This window comes from Rhizomucor pusillus (genome assembly GCF_041956525.1).
Source record: "Rhizomucor pusillus strain CBS 183.67 unplaced genomic scaffold VTP01scaffold_1, whole genome shotgun sequence".
NCBI classification, from domain to species: Eukaryota; Fungi; Mucoromycota; class Mucoromycetes; order Mucorales; family Lichtheimiaceae; genus Rhizomucor; species Rhizomucor pusillus.
Window position 1 is genome coordinate 107,349 of NW_027192143.1, and position 20,451 is coordinate 127,799.

Here is a 20,451-nt window from a genome sequence, read left to right on the forward strand (position 1 = left end):
CATTACTTTTGGGAAAAAGTGTACATGCCTTTTCCGACGGCGTTTGAATTGATTGGCGGCGCCCTCATACAACTCTGCGCATAATCATCGTACAGATACACAATGAGTATGTACCGAAAGCTTGGAATCTGCAGAGACAGAATTTCGCATAAAGATACACATTGACATATAAAACTCGAACGTAAAGTGAAGTTATTTGCGGTAAACCTTGTTGAAAAAATTTTCTTTGCGATGGCCAATACAATTGCTGCATAAACTTGGAAGCTGCACCCAGGGTAGCTCCCAAAGATTTTGGCTCTAATCCCGTTGCAAGTCTGGTAGCAGCGACCTCTCGCCCCCTTTCCAAGATCTTCGATTTTTGTATCTAATTTAGCGACTTGGCGAATTGGATGTATTCTTGTTCATGTGTAAACTACATAAGTTTCATACAATAATAATAACAGTAAATAGTTTTTGATGCAGGGAAGCTCTTTCTCTAGTGAGCGACGGGAGCAAATCCAATGCGTTTCTGATCATAGTCGTACACAGAATAATAGTGTCGCAGGAACATATCGCCCATTATAATCATTGGTGATTGCATTTCTGATACGCCAGAGTAGCACATGGTCTTGTTCTCTATAGTTTGTCGCTGCCGTACAAGTTCCTCGACAGGAACAGGGAATTGATGGTCACCAAGCAAAAAGGTTACATTGGCCGGTGTGCCAGAAGACGTATTCGTCGCCGTTGCCGTTGCTCCTGATGATGCTATATTCTCATCATCACCATCAGAAGCCGCCGCCGTCGCCGCTACCGCGCAAGGCACCCGCCAGCCTGTACTTTCATTGTAAACAGCGCCGGGCACAGCTTCGTGTATAATACGAGACAAGGAGGGAGGGACAATGATAAGCGTCGTGCCAGTGTCAACGATCGCTTTGTTTGCGGCGGGTTGGCCGTTCGCACCTTGCGACGTTACGGTCGAGTTGCCGATACGAACGCCATTGAAAGGCACCTCCCAGTACTTCTCGGATGTAATAGGCATGTACTGGATATCGCCTGTGTAGTGTTGAGGATTTGTGTCTCCAAAAGTAATTTCGCCGTCTCCTGCATTGTGAGGATCACCCAGATAGATGCCCATGACTGCCTTGTCGATAATGCCTTGGTCTCGCATGGTCTGCACAACTGAGCGGTTATCTGCCCGGATAAACGACAAAGAAGGAAACCCGAGCCCAAATATTCCATCCATTGCAGGGTCTTCAGCAAACTCGGCAGACTCGATCGTCGTCATTCCTATAGAATGGTTGTTGAGCGTGACGTTGCCGATAGTGATTGTTTCGTAGGCCGTTGTGCCTTGTACCACGGAACCGTCTCCGTACTTGATTGTCCATTGTTCTGCATTATCACTCGCGTTCGTAAACGTCGATGAGTTTGCTGGTTGAAAGAATGTGTGATTTCCGCAGTTGTTGCATCCGACAGCCGGGATCCAGGTATCTGCACTGCCAGTATCAAAATTCATCATGAATGACTGCGGTGGCGTGCCTAGTTTGACCTCTCCAATGTATTCAACATCAACTAGCGCGCTTTTCAGCTTCACAGTCGCATTGTTGGTATTGTTTCTTTCCGGTTCGCTGTTGCATAAATTGAGATATTGAGTGCATGCGAATGGTTCAACCTCGTAGCGCAACAATGCGCGTCGGTGCCGTTCAGACGGGTTCAAAGATGTGTCCGCTTTGCGTTGTATTGCGAAGCTATGGATTAGGTAAAGTGCATCAATGTCTCTTAGAAGCAAGAACAGCAGCAACTCTGTACGTACCTAACCTGAGCAGTCTCTCGATTCTCCAATGCTTCCGTTGCAGTACATGATAGATATATCTGTGACAGTAACCAAAACGCAACCACTTTATATTTCATAGCAGATGATATGCAAAAACAAGCAAGACAAAGAAGGCGATCAAGGGTAATCAATGGAGACAACTATGTCTTATTTAGACATGGGATAATACAGTATAACTGCTGTGGATAACTACCCCTCGAATTAAAGAACCCCTGGCTAACAACAAACACGGGGATAAATCGCCGTGCAAGGTCTATCATTCCAGTCCTTTTCTCTCTTCTATTCCATATCAATATTAAAGTGTCCCCATTTATCGGTGATGCCCCCTCGAGGTCGGATAGCAATAGTCGGTGCAGGGTCTCTAGGCAGTTCTGTCGCGTTTGCGCTGGTGATGCGGAAGAGCGTATCAGAGATTCTGCTCGTAGATTTGAGTACTGAGCTACTGCAAGGACAAGTGATCGACTTGAATCAGGCATCCTTTGGCACATCAACTTGTGTGCGCGCTGGGACGTTGAAGGAAGCAGGACAATGTGATGTTATTATCCTGACAGCAGATTCACCGCGTCGCAACAAGGAACCGCGTTCAGAGGTTGGTGCGGTGTGGCCAGCTAGTTTTTATTAAGATACTGATGGTAATCCACGCACAGTGGATCAAGCGAAACTTGAAGCTGTATCAGAGCATCGCGACAGCCATGATGCCCATACATTCCCGGACCATCGTGATAATCGCGTGTGAACCTGTCGATATTTTAACACGATACTTGCAACAGACAATTCCCCTTGCAGACAGGCAGATTTTTGGTATCGGCACAATCACCTTGACTGCAGCCAGAGTGCGCGAATGGTTCACCATAATGAGCGGTGCCGGGAGTGAATCCAAGGTGCGATCATATGTCCTTGGCAACGCAGATGTACCAGTGATCGCGTGGCACGATGCCAAGATAAATGGACGACCAGCAGAGGATTTTCCTGTGCTGGAAGAGCATCGGGCCTTGGCAGAGCAACTTGTATCGTGGAACCGCATGCAGCATTTGGAGGCATCCAAGGGTGGAGCATGGTTCGGCTTTGCGGCCACGTTGACCCGTCTCACGGAATCGCTCGTGAAGAACAAGCCATCGATCCATGTGCTGTCAGTATACGTCGAGCGCTTCCAGACATGCGTATCTGTTCCTGTCACAGTTGCAGCGGGCGGTATCCAGGGTCTCGTAGAGGTTGATCTATCCAAGCAGGAAGAAATCGCGCTTGAAAGAGCAGCTGCGGAAAATGCCCAAGAGACGTCAGCAATTATTTCGCTCGTAGGCCCTCTTCAACTATCCTAAGCTACTCTAACTGCTCCTAATATCCTGCAGTCCACATGTGAATACTCATGATATACCATTCCTTACTGACCTGCTGCTGAATCAGCCGAAATGCTTGTATACCAATCGACAGGCTTGCTGAGTTTTTGCATATTCAATGCAATGTAGAAAATACCCGCCAATGTCCCCTTCTATTGTTTATACTATCTTTCCCCTCCCCCGCTCTTTTCTCCACACCCTCCGCATCATCAATGTCTCGAACATCCCCCTACGAAAACCAAGGTACAATATTTATATCTTGCAATAAAGCTGTATTATATATGCGCGACTCACGGATTATCTATCCATTGCAGGAACATCGCTGTCCGTCGCTGAACGACGAAACCTGGGTCTTACCGGTTTGATGCCAGCTGCTGTTGACACCCTGGATATACAGAAACGACGCGTCCTGCAACATCTAAGGAGCCGCAAAACTATGCTCGACAAGTACGTTGCCATGGCGCACTTACGAACAACGAACATTCGATTGTTTTACAAGGTTGTCATGGACGAATTAGAGGTGCGTTTAGGTCAATGTGTATTGCCTACGTGACCAGCCACTTTTACACATGCCTTGATAGGAGTTCGCACCCATCATCTACACGCCGACGGTTGGAACAGCCTGCCTTGAATATTCAAATCTGTATCCCTTGGCTGGTCCAGGCGTTCCTGACGGATTGTATCTGACGGATACAGATTTTGCAACATTGTGCAATACCATCAAGAATTACCAATCCACTCCTGATTTTGAGCCAGAAGTTGCTGTTATTTCGGATGGATCTCGCATTCTTGGCTTGGGCGATCTCGGTGTAGATGGAATGCCCATTCCGATAGGAAAATTGCAGCTGTACGTTGCAGGCGCTGGCATTGATCCGCGCAGAACACTGCCAATTTTGCTGGATTTGGGAACAAACAATGAAAAGCTTCGAACCAGCGAGTTTTATCTCGGCCTAAGACAACCTCGTCCCAACGACGAACAGGTAAGAGAATGACAGTAGTAAAGCTGAAGCCGTGCGGTTTTTCTAACTGCTCTCTCGCGTCGTACTATGTAGTTCTACGCCATTGTAGACAAGGTATTGAAGGCACTGCGGACGGTCTATCCGAATATGTTCATACAGTTTGAAGACTGGTCATCGGAGCACGCGTTTGAGTTGCTGAGCAGGTACCAGAACAAAATGCTATGCTTCAACGATGATATCCAAGGAACCGGCGCAGTCATCCTGGCAGGCGTCATCAACGCGATCCGCCGTGTAGAGCAAGAGTCTGGTATTTTGCCAAGCGACCATCGCGTGGTATTCTACGGAGCCGGATCAGCTGGTATCGGTGTTGCCAGACAAATCCAAGATTACTTTCAATACCAGCTGGGCATGAGCGAGCAAGAGGCGCAGAAACTATTTTGGATTGTAGATAGCAAGGTAATAGGCGGAAAGAAAACAACGGCGCAGCATTCTTATTAATACTTTTGTTAGGGACTTGTCACGCTGGATCGTGGCGATAAACTTGCTCAACATAAAGTTTACTATGCTCGAAAAGACAACCAAGGAAAACAATACAAGAAATTAATGGATATTATTGATTACATTCGTCCAACCATGTACGTGCAGCTTCATTCCCCCCGTATGCTAACATTTTTACGTTAACAATATCTCTCAGGCTAATTGGACTTTCTTCTATTCCCGGTGCGTTCACCAAAGACGTGCTGCGGCGTATGGCAGAGCTGAACAAGCAACCTATTGTGTTCCCTCTCTCCAACCCAGCAACAAAAGCAGAGTGCACTTTTGAGGATGCAATGCAGGCGACAGAAAATCGCGTCATTTTTGCCTCAGGAACCGCATTTCCTCCCTATACAATTCCCGGCACAAACGACGTGCGTATACCCGCTCAAGGAAACAACATGTACATTTTCCCAGGCCTAGGACTAGGTGCTGTTGCTGCGAAGCCTGCGCATATTTCCAACGCCATGGTCTACGCTACCGCGAAAGCGCTTGCCGAATCACTCACCCCAGAGGAAAGAAAACGTGGGTGGTTGTACCCTTCTCTGCAACGAATTCGGTCCGTCTCGGCAAATGTGGCGGCTGCGTTGTGTCTAGAGGCTAAAAAGGAAGGCCTTGTTCGGGCCGAAGCTATATTGAATGCAACATCGTACGACCAGCTCGTACAGCTGGTTGAGAAACGCATGTGGTGGCCTCAAGCCAAACTGGAAAACAGCAAGATATAAAATGGTTTTCTTCTTTTGCGATTACATAAAGTTTCTTTTTTTTTGGAAAAGATGCTTGCAAAAATTCGGGAACAATAGTATGTGTACTGTATGGTATCGTTCATTCGCAATGAAGATCATGCAAGTGGTAGCGAGGTGGTTGCTATTTAGTTGGAGCAAGCTATGGGACTGCGGCTGTTATTTGTAAAAATTAAGCAAAATCGATTGGATTGAATACACTTTTGAACATATTTGCATACCATATAGGACAGGAAGCATTGATTGTTAACCATTGCCGGATACATTCGTAGTGATATTCGTGTCGACAAGGCAAGTTAATTATTTCCATGTCGGTTCCAAATTCCTCGTGGCAGATCGCGCAATCGATATCGACAGCTGCAAAGATGATATTTTTAGCTTTTTGGGCGGATCAAACGCGACCCAAAAATCATTGTACCTGGATGGGTAACGGGTAGTTTTCGACGTGGAAGTTTATTTATTTCTTCGTCTGTAGCACCATGGAAAGAAGGATGGAGAGCGTTATCATCGTCATAGATAGCATCCCATATCTCTCGGAACCCTCGTACGGACCTAGTTGCACAAGATATAATCCTACATGAAAAAAGACTATAAGCATAATCAAAATGAGGCAATACTTACGTTATAAAGTGCACAACGCGATGGGTATAATCATGTAGACCATGTTCATGAGTATGCCAACTACTACTGTAGCCGTAATATTCCTCATGCTCATCATCTTCGTTTGGACTCAAGTATACATCATGATTTGTTTCTTCTGCATCCGCGTAATCCGACTCTTCAGTGTAATATTCAGCTGGTTCAACGTAAATTTCGTGGTCTTGATCATCCTCATCAGCATCCTCATCATTCTCTTCTTCTGTCTGCCAATAATCATCATCCTCGTCTTCTTCGTCTTCTTGATTGTAAAGTCGATCGAAATCTTCGCCGCTGTACATATCGACACTTTCGAGATCTTCTTCATTCAAACCGTCTTCTGTATCGTAATCGTCGTAGCTGTCGTAGAATTCATCGGATTCTTCTTCGGTATCATACTCATCGTCATACTCGTCCTCGCCTTCTTCGTCCGTAAACAATGATGGTGGATCTTCAAATGAGTAAATGAAATACGTTCTGCGATGATGGTAGTGAACTCCAGGATCACTGCCTTCTTCTTCGTCAACCCAATTTTCGCTGTCGTCCTCGTCCTCGCGCTCGGCTCTGCCGTCGTCGCTTAAAGCACCATGTCCCCGTTCCCTCGGTTCCTCCTCTGGTCCGAATACGTTGCTAAGCGCTGTATCCCACATCTGGGCAAGCTCATTGACATCAGGATCGCTGTAGAGTTCAGCGACGCTGGGGCCACGTAGCTCGGAATCCTCGGATGCAAGCTGCCCGGTTTTCTATCAGTTATTTTCAAACATGGCCAAGTCATTCTCCCCCTGCTACCTCTTCTATAAATGCAGAGTGACAAATCGCACATGTGGGTTGACCGAGGCCATAGGCGGACGTGCGATCTTGGCAGTTGTAGCAGAAGAAGCGCATATCGCATGAAATTGGGCGATACGAAGCCCACGAAAACTCCACTCTCACACTCAGCTCCCCATTTTATTTTCTTTGTGCCTTGTTGCATAATGAAGAGCGAGGCGATTCCCATGGCTCAAGAAGCTGATATACCCCTCAGCGCTGCTGAATTAGAGGTTCGTGCAAACGAGAACAATGTATGTATATTGAAGAACGGGCCATATTCACTTTGCACATTACCGTAGGTCATTCGCAAGCAGTACCTGAAAGAAGGCGAATACGTTACCATTCAAACAAAATTCAACTATGCTTGGGGTCTAATCCGGTCTACTGATCCCGAGCAGATCGAGCTAGGCATTCAGCTCTTAACAGGTAGCTCTGCACCCAAAACACACTGTCTTCTTTGATTTCTTGGCAATTTTTTTAATGCTGCGACGTAGAAATATACATGGATTCGCCTGAAAGACGCCGGGAATGCCTGTATTATCTGGCCATAGGCCATTACAAGATATCTAATTTCGCAGAAGCAAGGAGATTTAACCGAGAATTGATTCGACTCGAACCGAGAAACGAGCAAGCTTTGGATTTAGATAGGCGGATCGACGAAAAGGTTTCCAGAGGTAATTCACTTAAATTTTTTTCCCAATTTTAGAAATTATTTCGTATTTACTGATCCATATTGTTACAGAGGGAGCCATTGGCCTAGCTATCGTTAGTGGAATTGTAGCAGTAGGCGCTGCGCTCGTGGCAGCAATTGTAAAGAGATCAAAGTAAAAAAAAAAATGGTTCATGCATGCTTGCGTAAATTGCAGCTTCTCGCGTGCTATATCATTCCTGGCTGGCCGGTCTTTGCGCAGAATGCAGATACTTAGCTCCTCCAGACCGCAATGGGCCATTGCGGCAAATTTGCCCAGTTACAAATAAACTTTGGACCAGTGAATTCGTCAACTTTCATGTTTGTCACAATTCTCGCAAGGTCCAGGCAACATATCCATCAACATTGCAGAAATTGGATATATAACACATTGAATCTCGATAAAACCATGTAGAAAAGTGCGTTTCCTATCTCTACAGGGTGGGCCCGGCACCAGACCAACAGCGCCAACTGCTGAGAATGGAAATTTATTTAACCGTATCGACAAGTGTTAGTTCGTCTTTTCGTTTCCTTTCTCTACGACATCCCCGTACGTCACTTTCATTAGCTTTGGAATCTATATTTCTGGAGTGATAACGATCGATCAGCTTTCGCCGTGACATTTTGCAGACCAACTTTGCAACATGTCCAGCTTTGTACCCGACAATAACACTGGATTCTCGCAATCGCAATCGCAGAAACCACCAGAGCCAGCTCGACCCAAACGACCACGGCCGAGCCTAGCCGTAAGCAAATTTCTGCGTTGCAGTTTTTCCTCAGTGGTGTCTCATTGTCTATTCGTCCTGTAGTGTATTCGTTGCCGCAAGAAGAAAGTAAAGTGTGATTTCGTTCAACCGACTTGTGGCAGATGCGCCGCCGCTGGTCTTCCTTGTAGCTACGCAACCCCTCCTCGGCGTGTCGACGGGCAAGCATTTGACCAGCTCGGCACGCACGTAGAGGAACTCAAGGAGCGTATGCAAAAGATGCAGACCGAGCTGGCTATGATCAAGAGCAACCTGCATCCGTTCCCTAGTGGCAGTAGCACCAGTGGCAGTGTCGGTTTTTCGGCTGCAGCTTCAATGGACGATGATACTGTAATGAATTCAAGGGGTACCACGCCTTTAGGCTCTGGATCCCTAGTCATGGATCAACTGGCCGTCGCGTCTGAAGGCGGACCTATGTCGATGATTGAGCCGCAGCAACCAGTGACTTGGAAGATCTCCCTGTCTCCCTCAGGTTTACGGATCGATACCAACATCGCTAGCGTCACAGATCTGTATCATATTTTGCTACATGGTATTAGCCAGCTTAACATCAACAGCGAATCAGCAACCAATTTGTTCAGTACCGATTCACTTCGGACTGACGGTAGCAAACAACGTCAGCACAAAGCATGGGGACGATATGCCCAGCAGCGCACGAAAGCTTTAGAGCAGACTGACATGCAGGACGATAGCATGGGACAATCAGCTGGTCAGCAAAGCTCAGGGCGGTTGTGGGAGGTGGATGACAACGAAGCACGGAAGATCATTCAGGAACGAAAATCAGCAGACGATACTGTTCCGCAGAATACTCTGGACCATCTTATGCAGACATGTTATCACAAATGTTTCTTGGCGTATCAAATTGTAGACAAGGATTCATTCACGCAGCAATACTCGAGCGAAGCCAGCCTTGATCCACTGCTTGTAAACTCTATTAATGCATGGGTTTCGAAACATGGGTGCATATATCACAATACCTGCCCAGATAAGGATCCAGCTACTGTGGGAGAAGCTTATTTCAAGAATGCACGCCAGTTGCTGAAAAAGTGCTTTGATATTAGCAGCCCGACAACAGTGCATGCATTGCTTAATCTTTACATGTATCAACTCAGCTGCGAACGATCGAGCCTAGCATATTTGTACATTGGATTAGCCATTCGCATGGCACAAGACCTGAAATTCCACAAGAAAGAGCATATGCCCGCTGACCTAAAGCAAAGGGAAGCTAGCAAGCGTTTGTGGTGGTCAGCGTATTGGCTTGATCTATGCGCAGCTTTGGAGTCAAATAGACCTACTATGGTTGATGACAAGGATTGCGATCTCGAATACCCGACGAAGCTGGATAGCGAAGATGAAGAAACCGGCTATCGGATAAGCTTCTGCGTGCACTCTATCAAGCTCATGAAGATCCGCAAGGATATCACAAAACATTTGCCCTCTGAGCAGTCGGGCCAGTCGCTGCTGTCTGCAATCTCTCGACTGGAAAACGCGCTTACTAATTGGTTGAATGAATTGCCGCAAGATTTGCACTTTGAACCCGAAACTACATTCGTCAAGACAAACTCATTCCGGGACGAGGCGCGCTTGATATTAAATATCCAGTTTCAGACGACGTGGATCATGCTGCACAAATTCTTCTTGCCGAAACAAAATCAAACTGCCACGCCTGTCGCGCTTTTATCACTCAATATTTGCACAAAGTCAGCTAATTTCATCTCCAAAATGCTGGATATCTACGCGCGGAATCTGTGCTGGTGTCAGTTCTTTTACGCATTGGATGGCGTTATTGCAAGTGTATCGATACATCAAAGCAATGCATTGTCGAACGAAAAGGACGTTGCTTGCCTTGCTCAACGTAATCTGATCATGACAGCAAACGTACTCCGTGGATCGCCTTTGCTGTACATGGATAAAGTCAACACTATTATTGAAAGCATTGAAGTCTTCCTGAAGGAAAACAATCTTCCCACGGATCTCAGCAAATTACCTTCTGTCAACGAGGATTTGGTGAATCAGCAATCGATATTCTCTGTATTCCATCCTGGAGTGTTTGATCAACAGAATCAGCAGCAACAACAGGCTCAACAGCAGCAACCTCAGCAAAGCAATGCTGGTGGACCATCTCCATCACAGAAACTAGGACGTATGAGCACTCCATCTCAATCATCACCCAAGTCACAAACTCCTGCAACATCCGCATCTGTGATGGCACAGGATAGATTATCACCGCATCCACGTGCACCATCACAACAACAACAGCAGCAGCAGCGTCTAACGAGTCCAATACCGATGGCTACATCTCCTCAACCACCCATATCCGAGCAAACGAACCAACAACCTCAAATTCCATCACAGCAATTGGCAGCTAGTTTGGGGTATTCAGATTTGCCTGGCGCAACTTCTGGAAACATGATGCCGAATGCAGGCATGTTGTTTAACGATCCCTCTTTGATGGCATTTGGAGGCGCAGCCGGAACAGGAGTCATGGATCAGTTGCTCTTCCGTGATATGAACTTTGGCATGGACCAAGGAGTGGGAAGCCAGCAAGAAGTGTTTGGCTCGCTGGGATCACTCGATGCCGCCTCATTTGCATCCAGCGCACCAACAAATACAACTTTCCCGTTTGCAGATTTGGGACAGGGCAGTCTGTATGCACAGCAACATACGCCGCCGCAGCAACAACAGCAGCAGCAGCCGCAACAACATCCACATCCACATCAGCAGCAACATCAAGCACAGCAACAGCAACAGCAGCAGCAATCTTCAAGACCAAATACCAACAATGGATCTTTTGCTCAAAACCTGTTTGGCAACCCGACAATGTTTGGTCTACAAGGCGATGCTGGTGCTTCGCAAGGATTCCCAATGAACGATCCGACGACGTCTTCGGGCGGCGATACATTTGATCCGGCAGCCTTGTTTGGTAATGTCAATATGGATCCTGCAGCCATGAATGCGTTGCTGTATGGTCCCGGTGCCGGCGCACCGGGAACTGTGCCAATGTCGTTTGGTCAACACACGATACCACAAGCTTCAACTAATCAAGCTGACTATGCGGCAGCCATGTACGCAGCAGCTAGCAGGAAACGAGCACATCGAGAATGGGATGATTCAGCGTAAAACCTCATCATTTTCTCTCTTTTATACTTTTTTTTACATTATGTACTTTTTTCTTTCTCCTCGTCTCTCTCTCTCTCTGATTTTTTTGTTAAATACATTCTTGCCATGTTCTACTCAAACTGAAAAGAAGGAAAGGAAGGAAGGACAGGGACTTTATTTCGATTAGTAGGAGATGTTTGCTTGACGTGTGCAAAAACTTCAAGGAAAGGAAAGTAAAAAAAAGCAACAAGATGATGACAGGATGATGATGTGTACGGGTTTGCGTGGAGTATGGTGTGTGCGTGAATGGTGGGAAGGTTGCATTGTTGTGGCCATATTTACAACATTCTTAAAAAAAAAACTATAAAGGAAGAGGACCATTTCCCTTTTTTGGATTCCTCAAATGTGAGGAAGAGTGCGTGAATAAATAGGAGAAGAAGAAAGCATAGGTAGGTGGATCAAGCTACCGTGATATCCGAACGGCATTGCTGCTGATCCAGGTACAGCTGGTACCATTCGGGATTCGGTAACCAGGCAGCCGCCTGCTGTGGCGAAAGATCCGGTTGCAGCGCGCCTATGACATCGGTGTCCAAGTGTATCGTGGCTGATCCCTGCGCTGAAATAATGGCTGTGCGGTCAGAAGGCGTTTCGATTTCGCAGCACTCCTGGCAGCAGCCCACGACAAAGAACGGCAGGTCTACCTTGTTAGTGCTGCTGCTGTCGTCATGATCAGAACGACAGGATGCGTTGTACCATACAAGTTGCTGAATTCGTAGATATTTATCAATTTTACTTTGTATTTCAGCTCTCATGTGCTGCACCGATTCCGTGAGCTGTGCATATTCTCGTTCTTGCTCTCGCACCTGATGCTCGAGTTCCGCCGCGTTCTGGTGGTCTGAAGTAGGAATACCGAGCCAGCGAATCTGTTTCCGGTCCTTGGTGATGATACCCATCGCCATGAGCACGTTGAGCGCATCGTAGACGCGCCGGCGGATGTTCTTTTGGTCGCTGTGCACAAGCGCGGCTGCGAGCTCGTCTGCTACTTCATTGTACGTCGTCACGCCGAGCTCCTCCACCTTATCAGAAACCAGTTTGCTAAAATGCCGTAAGCCTTTTTTCCGCCCACCGACATGCTTCTCCATACTATCCGGATTCAGCAGCGACGCAATCGAGTTTTTGCGAGTAATAGGTATCGTATCCGTCAGCTCGTGGATAGATGGAAGCCGCATGGTCGGTTTGCTGTCAAGGAACGATGTCAGGGGCGGGAGTTGCAGTGATGAATAGGCGGTCATTTTATATATTCGGTAGAGCGTATGTAAATGTGATAAGTATGTGTAAGTTATTGTCAAGAGAATGTATGGGGCTTCGTGCTGTTTGTAAATTTCTCGGTTGTTGTTAAAGGAAGGAAAGGGACAAGTTGACAGTGCAGTGTTGACAAATGAGAAAGAGAGAAAAGTTATGTGTAAAAAAGAGAAGAAAAAGAAAAAAGAACAAGAAAGCTTTAGTTGACATATTTTTTTGACTTTTGGTGATACAGCAGCCGTCTGGACCTTGATGTCTGTCAAGTCAAAACAATTTCAAGAGTGTATAATCAAGCTAACAAGATGGACAAACATCTGAGAAAAATATTTACACTAGCTTCACAGCAAAAAAGAATAAGCTTCCTGCAGCAGCAGGCCGCTGCCCACAATTTTTTTTTCATGTTACCAAACATGTAGAGTATGCAGCAGCAGCGAGTACCCGAAGATATCTAGGATCTGAGACTGAACAGTCCGTTTATTAAAGGATTACTATTTACTGTTGTAGATTATCATTTGAGTGTAGTAGTATTAAGGGTTCTATACATTTTTGTGTATAAGCCCTTTCCGGGCTAGAGATAGGATATAGGTGATAAATAAGATTTCATGTGGTGCTTGGACATCACCGTAATTGGGCAAAATCACTTGACCCCTTTTGATCGTCAGCGACGGCCAAAGGCGAAAACTCCAAGGATGACAACACCGAGGAATGTGATTGCAGCAGGCAGCAGCATCTCTTGCGGAATTGGCAGTCCTCCGAAAAAGATGGTATTTCGCTGGTGATGGCTACTGCTGCTGGCGCTGTCATCGTCGTCGGATAGCCCATTCCGCCGGATGTGGACGATCAACCGGACACGATCCTGTCCAAGTTTCTGTGCGCCCTGAATTGCATCCATCAAGTCCGCATCGCTTGTCATGACAATCTCGTCTTGTTCATCGTCGCAGTACGCTATCGTCAAGCAATCAGATACTGACTCATGCTGCGCTTGTCGTCGGCCCGGATACAGTTTTTGGAAAACGAGGGCTCGGAGCGCTGCAAGGCTGGGACAAGAAGACTCGCACCATCGAAATCGATAGGTCTTTTGCTGATGTGAAAATTTGAACCACACACTGCCTGCACTGTCATCTTCAGTGGCATCGTGGCGGGTGCCGTTTGCAGCTGCTGTGACCGTGGACATGTTATCTCCGGGCGACAAGTATGAGGATCGTTTTGTGTCGCCAGGACGTGGTGTGCACGGCGATGAGGTTTCCGATATTAGTGAGTCGGATTCCGGGGGTTCTGCAGCGCCTACGCCGCCACGGGTGATGGTGGTACTGCTGCTGCTGCTCCCGCTGCTGCTGCCAATAATGCTTTCCCAGAATTTATGGTTCGAACCTGCTCTGTTTCCCTCTATACTGTTTATCTGTTGTGGTAAATTAATATTAAGTATGCTGTTGCAATATGCACCGAGTCACGCATCTTACCTGCTCTAAAGTAGCATAAGTTAATCGGAGAACGTCCACACACCCAACAATGCGTCTCTGGTCGTCCAGCACGGGTAGGTTCAAATAGTGTCCGTCTGTGGATGTAAACAAATCGGCTGGAATTAGATCTCCCCTTGTGGCACAAAGCTACTAGATCTGCAGCTTGCTGCTGTATCTTACCGTGCATCTTTTTCAGTGCTTCAAGGATACTGGTAGACGGTGAAGCAGTATCTGGGTGAGGAGTCATTACTCGAATAACCGAACAAGTCTCTGGTGCGAGTCCAGCTGCAATCACTCTGAGGACGATATCTTTGGACTGGAAAGGTGGCAAAGTTTTAGTGCACTTATTCTGGCTGACCGTGCCACCAACAACAAAACAAAACGTGGACGATTATCTCGGCCTTACCGTAAATATGCCAGCTAGGGCGGAGTGATCCATGACCAGCACGGCAGTTGTATTGTATTGCTTCATCAGTTTCGCTATGTCTCGCACAGGCGTCTTGATAGCCACCTGCACTGCCTCCTCGCCATCCAAGACGGTTGTCAAGTCTGGGCACAACATTTTAGCCCGAAGCGACTCCATGTATCGAGCGAACTGGACAGGACTGTTGGCCCATTCTCGCTCCACTCCTTCCAACGCATCGTACAGCCGCCGAGACGACCCAAACGCTCGCTCCATCTTCTTGAGTGCTTCATACAAACATTTTGTAATGTCCAGTAATCCAAAAATGTCTCCTTCTTCATTGCATACTGGCTTTTTTGTTCAGAATTAGACCTTATCAATGATCCTGCTGCCTAAGAGAAGAGCTTACCAGGTGGCGAAGCCCGCGCGAGACCATCAAGTTAAGAGCATCCTGCGCCGATGTATCTGCGGTGACACACACAGGCCTTCGAGTCATAATCTTGGATACATGCGTTGTTCTAACCCGTCGTTCAGTTCAGATACAATGAACTGCTGTTGCTGCTCGCTCCTTTTTTGCTCACCTAGCATCCAAACTGCAGGCTACAACGCGGTAAGCCAAGTCTTTTGCCTGCAACGATTAATATACATAAATAAAAATACTCGTATTCCTGGCATTACTGTACATTGCACTTACTGTAAAAATCCCACAGAGTTGTTCCTGATCGTCGACAACCAGCACGCAATCGCTTCGCTTCGCAGCCATGAGCTGAGCGGCCTCAATGACCAACGTGTTCTCCTTCATCGTTAGAGCCTGCAAAGGACGCAGAGCTGACACTGTGCCTGCAACTCTGCGTGTCTGTCTCACTCGCGTTGACGACTTCTTTTTCGAGAGCTCCTGCTCGATTTTCTTACGAATCGCCTTGCATTGTGGTTAGACAACTCGGAATACATTATCGTCTACATTAAAAATGTATATACCTCGTCCTTTTTGATCTGTCTTTGGCGACTGGATAGGATATCGTCCACTGTCACTGAACTCAGAGATTGTACCATCCTGTTCTTTCTGAGCTGTGACATTGTTGTATCGGAAAAAGGTACTTGTGTAAACGAAGGGAATAAGATGGAATAAAAAAAAAAGAGATAAGAGAGGGGGTGATGATCGTTGCAAGGGTGACGCTAGAGACAGAGGGAGTAAAGGGGAAGGGCGATGATGCGCATCATATAAATGTATGCGCAGAACCATCTTTAGCAGGAACTGCTGCAGGCTGCAGGGCTGCTGCTGTGGTAGAACGATGCAGCCCGCGGAAACAATCACTTCTTTTACGCACTAGCCAACCTGCTCATGCAGGTCTATTATATCCAAACCGAACCAAATCGCCCGGTTAGATGACAACGGTGAGTGTACGTGCAGCAATCTTCGTCCACGAGGGAAGCTGCTAGGTCATATATGCAGCTCATTGATTCTCTTGCAAATAATGGCGGCAACCTCACATAATTTAGTACCCCGTACGTGATAATCATGGATAGCATATATTTGATGGATACTTTCAACATCAGTGTAATTCATTCTCTGCGTTTTCAAGGTTGCTTTTAAGTCGTACCATCCTATCGACGTATCTACATTTTTAGGACATGTTTTTGTGATCGACAATGTACAAGCAAGATGGATATTAACAGTATCAGCGACTACAGCAAAGGACGTGCATGATGAACCCATTCCCCCCTTACGCGTTATATTTGATCACATATTGTACATATGAACGTTATTATGCTAGTACATACAAGTTGGGATTGAAACTATGGCGATCCGTGCACGGTGGAAGTCGATACGCTTTACAATTATTGTCTCAGCAGCAGACAGGATTTCTGAATTGTGCACAGTGTGTCCGATTCGCCAAGTATTTTGACTGCTTGATGAGTAATATGCGGACGAGAGTCTTCTCCAATCTACTATGCAGAGCGGATCTTTCCGAACACTGTTGAAAGTATAAGCTATTTTCCACTAAGGCTCTAGTGGGGACATTTCCAAATATCTATCTCTCTTTAAAGCTAGTTTTGTCAGTATTGCATCTTTCTCTATTAATAGCGGTATCGATACACAGTACATTCTAGCTTTGATCCTACTGGCAGTGAAGCGAACACGTTCACGAATGTCAGTGTGCCTGAGCGCAGTGCGGTAATAGGTTCTGCCGGAACTGACGTTGAACAATCGGCAATCTCGTATGGTGTATGGAATCCAGTGATTGCAAGGAAAAAATAATAGGAATGAATGCAAGATAATTTAACGTCGTACCATTTGATAACATGTCCTGACAGTAGGTCACTTGATTGTATCTGATGAAAATTATCAAGCAGTCTGCCATTGTTTCCGGGTGAGAGCAATTGAAAGACAGCCCGAATTTTTGACTCACACCAATGTCAGGTGCTTTCCGAGAGCCGAAAGTGGATTTGGAGTTGGACAACCGCCCAACCGGCAAAAATTTCTTTCCCTCTTCCTAGTCAACTTCTTTCCTGTTCCTTTCTTAACTACTTAACTTTTTTACACGTAATGTACAAAGGGTTGCATGTAGTAGCCCGTCGTGCACCAAAGAGTGCGTTCCTTACTCCTCTGTCGTCGCGCAACAATGTGTCGGCTGGCAAGCTCTCCTATACAACCAGCCGAGCTTCCGCGCAATTCAACAAGCAGAATGCTCAAGACGACGACAATCGAGGTACTACCTCTCAATCGCCATTTTTACCTCGCACTACAAACTGGCCTCGACTTTCACAGAAACAACAGAGATTACCTCAAAATAGATACAACCACAGCCTGGCGGTCGAAAAGCAGCAGCCTGAAGCAAGCGGTGAAATAAACAGTCGCATCATGGAGCTGTCACGAGCAGACGATCAGGAAGCCGTTGTAGCAGAGTTTGTCGCTGGTCGCAAAGCTGGAGAAACGATGTTACCGGCAACGTACAATGCAGTTTTGGAAGCATATGGCTCCCTGCAGAAAGTCAACCGACCAGTGTCTCCCATGCTTACAGTATATGACGACATGGTGGAGAACGGTGTCCTTCCAACCTCACACAGCTACGCCATTCTCATCCGGATGCTGTGCGCCAGAGAAAATGAAGTTAATAGAAAAATGAATCAAATGAAGCGCCGTGTACGAAAATCAGGGGACCCTGTCTACGAATTGGAGGAGTTGGAGAATGAACAGAATCTGGACCGGGCTATTGCGCTTTTCCAACGTGCTGTCAAGGAACGTGCTACTGGAGATTTTGATGTACATCTCTACAACGATTTATTGCTATCCTTGTCCAACAAAGGCAAGACTCAAGATGCTCTTTATATTTTGGAACATCTCGAAAACTCAAGGAATGTGCGTCCCAACAGCGCCACATTCTCTCGTTTGATTCAGCTCTTTGGACGAGCTGGCGACATTGCTGCTGTACAAGAATGCTTTGGAGAATACAAGAGTTTGGCTAGTCGATGGCCAAAGCACAATCCAGCGATCATTTACCAGTCTTTGGTCAATGCATACGTCGCAGCTGGCGAGCTGTCAGGGGCTCTGGATGTTGTCAACAATCTTATGGTGAAAGATGGTATCACTGTCGATATACGTCCCTACAACAGCATTCTGCGCGGTGCAGTGGAGCAAGGCAAGCTAGAGCTCGCTGAGAACTTGCTGCGACAACTCAAGGAGGATGCAAATATGCCAAAACCTGATGCATCTACGTACGGTATTCTTCTGAGCCACTACAGCCATACTGACAATGTGGACAAGGCAAAAGAAATGTATCAAGAAATGCTCAAGCAAGACATCTCGTCTCAGTACAGCCACTTTTCTGACTACATCGCTCTCTGCCGACGAAAGCAGCTTCCAGAAGAGGGCTTGGATGTCATCAAGACAATGATCTCAAGAGGCTACGCCGCTGACATCAACTTGACAAGAGATGTTTTGATGACCTATGCCGATATGAGGCAGATGGATAAGGCTGCCGAGACTCTGCAATACTTTGCTACTGTCATGGCGGACAATGCATTTGTGCACGAGCGCTCTTCAGTCTCTGTTCTTGCCATGGAACTTGTCAAGTACTGCGAGCGTCTGCCGGAAGCTTTGGAAATGATGCGCTCTATCAAGAACTATGGTGTAAAGCCTGATGAACCTGCAGCGAAGCGTGTGATCAATTTGTATCAATCTACTCGAAAAGATCCTGCTAGCTGGGAAGAGTTCAGGCAAAAGCTCAACAAAGACGACTATGAAATCCTGTGCGATTCACTCTTCAGATACAAGGATGACCGCGATGTAGTCAGGAGCACAGCGTTTGAGCTTTTGGACGACATGGTTGCTGCCGGTATCAAGCCCAATGTCAGCTTCTACGTTCGCTTCTCTAGTCGATTGAAGAAGTATGGTGACAATGAAACCCACGAGAAATGGGAACAAAAATTTTCGCCTTACCTTCAAGATGTCAAGGAGGAAAGCAAGCATTACGACGTTGAAGCAAGCATCCAATCCATGAAGGCTTTTGACAAGGCTGTCGTCGGCGACTTTGATGGATGCATCCAGATTTTGCAAAAGGATATTATCGACAAAGGTCTGGCACCCTCTCCCGATGCAGTCCGAGATGTTATTCTCCAAGCCATACGTCGACAGAAACCCGAGGAAGCTCAGCGTATCTTCGACCTCAGCATGAGCGCTATGGACAGATTATCCAAATCATGGCGCTATCGTGCAAAGTACTTGCTTTACAACTGCATGCTGATTGTTCACGCTCGCTACAACGGCCTGGAAGCTGCTAAGCAAATGTATCGACAAATGCGAGAGCTTGAAATGGTGCCTGACGGTGATGCCTACGGTGCTCTCTTGACTTGCAGTGCGCAGTCTGCAGTAGACGAGTCAGCGGATGCTCTTCAGATTTACGAAGAAGCCAAATCTTTCCACGTTCGCCCGACAGTCTACTTTTACAATGTCATCCTTTCCAAGCTTGCAAAGTGCCGAAAGATCGATTTGGTGATGAAGCTTTTCGATGAGATGCAGAGACTTGGTGTCCACCCGAATGGCATTACCTACGCAGCCGTTATCACAGCACACATCAAGATCAGCTCTGAGACTGGTGCCGAGCACTATTTTCAAGAACTGTACAACAACCCCAAGTTCGCTCCTCGAATTGGTGTTTTCAACAGCATGATTCAATTCTACGTCCAACAAAAGCAGAACCGCGACCGTGCTCTTTACTATTACCAACTTTTGACTGAATGCAATCTCCAACCCACCAGCCATACATACAAGCTTCTCATGGAAGCATACGCAAATATACCACCCTACGACATGCTTGCAGCCCACAATCTATTGAGCGAGATGAACAGCAAAGGAATTCAACCTGGGGCAACACATTACGCAACGCTTATTCAATCCTATGGACAGCTCCACCGCGATGTGCAGTCTGCAGAAGCTATCTTTAATGAAATGCGCAAAGCTAAGGTACAGCCCGACGGTATTGTCTACCAAGCACTGCTGGATGCATACATTGGCAACAACAAGATGGAATCTGCGGAAACGCTTTACAAGAACATGCTTGCGGAAGGATCTCCATCTTCGGCGTACATTGAAAACTTGTTCATCAAAGGCTACGGAGAGCTCGGTGCTCTGGACAAGGCCGAAGAGGCATGGAATCGCACATCGAATGCCAAGAACAGCAACGTAAGCGTTGTTCGTGAGCCCAGCACGTACGAGGCCATGGTCAAGGCGTACCTTGCAAATAACGAACGGGACAAGGCGTTCCACGTTGTCGAAGAAATGCGATCAAGCCGCAACTTTCCTCCCAAAGTTCAACAATCTATTGTAGCATTATTATCATCATAGATTTCTCTTTCTTGTGTCATTCTTGCGTTTTATATATCTTTCTTTCTTTCTTTGCCCTCCT

General features: G+C 46.6%; 9 protein-coding genes across 9 annotated transcripts; 5 read left to right on the plus strand and 4 right to left on the minus strand.

The window, feature by feature from the left end:
- Nucleotides 1–475: 475 nt before the first annotated feature.
- On the minus strand, nt 476–1,887 carry VTP01DRAFT_50 (uncharacterized protein; the record flags this gene model as incomplete). Its single annotated transcript, XM_069383743.1, has 2 exons — nt 476–1,724; nt 1,790–1,887. The coding sequence occupies 2 exons, from the start codon at nt 1,885–1,887 to the stop codon at nt 476–478; spliced, it is 1,347 nt and encodes a 448-aa protein (XP_069244470.1).
- Nucleotides 1,888–2,129: 242 nt separating this feature from the next.
- Nucleotides 2,130–3,129, plus strand: VTP01DRAFT_51 (uncharacterized protein; the record flags this gene model as incomplete). Its single annotated transcript, XM_069383854.1, has 3 exons — nt 2,130–2,399; nt 2,458–2,540; nt 2,601–3,129. The coding sequence occupies 3 exons, from the start codon at nt 2,130–2,132 to the stop codon at nt 3,127–3,129; spliced, it is 882 nt and encodes a 293-aa protein (XP_069244471.1).
- Nucleotides 3,130–3,359: 230 nt separating this feature from the next.
- VTP01DRAFT_52 (uncharacterized protein) lies at nt 3,360–5,365 on the plus strand (the record flags this gene model as incomplete). The annotated part of the gene is made up of 6 exons (XM_069383965.1): nt 3,360–3,390; nt 3,462–3,667; nt 3,729–4,127; nt 4,200–4,562; nt 4,617–4,741; nt 4,801–5,365. The coding sequence occupies 6 exons, from the start codon at nt 3,360–3,362 to the stop codon at nt 5,363–5,365; spliced, it is 1,689 nt and encodes a 562-aa protein (XP_069244472.1).
- A 146-nt stretch (nt 5,366–5,511) lies between these two features.
- VTP01DRAFT_53 (uncharacterized protein) lies at nt 5,512–6,904 on the minus strand (the record flags this gene model as incomplete). Its single annotated transcript, XM_069384076.1, has 5 exons — nt 5,512–5,539; nt 5,605–5,740; nt 5,802–5,935; nt 6,005–6,750; nt 6,809–6,904. 5 exons carry the CDS (start codon nt 6,902–6,904, stop codon nt 5,512–5,514), a joined length of 1,140 nt encoding a protein of 379 aa, XP_069244473.1.
- Nucleotides 6,905–6,993: 89 nt separating this feature from the next.
- On the plus strand, nt 6,994–7,657 carry VTP01DRAFT_54 (uncharacterized protein; the record flags this gene model as incomplete). The annotated part of the gene is made up of 4 exons (XM_069384187.1): nt 6,994–7,059; nt 7,129–7,255; nt 7,324–7,503; nt 7,572–7,657. The coding sequence occupies 4 exons, from the start codon at nt 6,994–6,996 to the stop codon at nt 7,655–7,657; spliced, it is 459 nt and encodes a 152-aa protein (XP_069244474.1).
- A 504-nt stretch (nt 7,658–8,161) lies between these two features.
- Nucleotides 8,162–11,401, plus strand: VTP01DRAFT_55 (uncharacterized protein; the record flags this gene model as incomplete). The annotated part of the gene is made up of 2 exons (XM_069384298.1): nt 8,162–8,263; nt 8,327–11,401. The coding sequence occupies 2 exons, from the start codon at nt 8,162–8,164 to the stop codon at nt 11,399–11,401; spliced, it is 3,177 nt and encodes a 1,058-aa protein (XP_069244475.1).
- A 437-nt stretch (nt 11,402–11,838) lies between these two features.
- On the minus strand, nt 11,839–12,672 carry VTP01DRAFT_56 (uncharacterized protein; the record flags this gene model as incomplete). The annotated part of the gene is made up of 1 exon (XM_069384409.1): nt 11,839–12,672. The coding sequence occupies one exon, from the start codon at nt 12,670–12,672 to the stop codon at nt 11,839–11,841; it is 834 nt and encodes a 277-aa protein (XP_069244476.1).
- Nucleotides 12,673–13,340: 668 nt separating this feature from the next.
- On the minus strand, nt 13,341–15,622 carry VTP01DRAFT_57 (uncharacterized protein; the record flags this gene model as incomplete). The annotated part of the gene is made up of 8 exons (XM_069384520.1): nt 13,341–14,081; nt 14,143–14,258; nt 14,323–14,458; nt 14,549–14,896; nt 14,955–15,063; nt 15,127–15,173; nt 15,240–15,464; nt 15,524–15,622. 8 exons carry the CDS (start codon nt 15,620–15,622, stop codon nt 13,341–13,343), a joined length of 1,821 nt encoding a protein of 606 aa, XP_069244477.1.
- Nucleotides 15,623–17,093: 1,471 nt separating this feature from the next.
- Nucleotides 17,094–20,390, plus strand: VTP01DRAFT_58 (uncharacterized protein; the record flags this gene model as incomplete). The annotated part of the gene is made up of 1 exon (XM_069384630.1): nt 17,094–20,390. The coding sequence occupies one exon, from the start codon at nt 17,094–17,096 to the stop codon at nt 20,388–20,390; it is 3,297 nt and encodes a 1,098-aa protein (XP_069244478.1).
- Between the last annotated feature and the right edge of the window lie 61 nt (nt 20,391–20,451).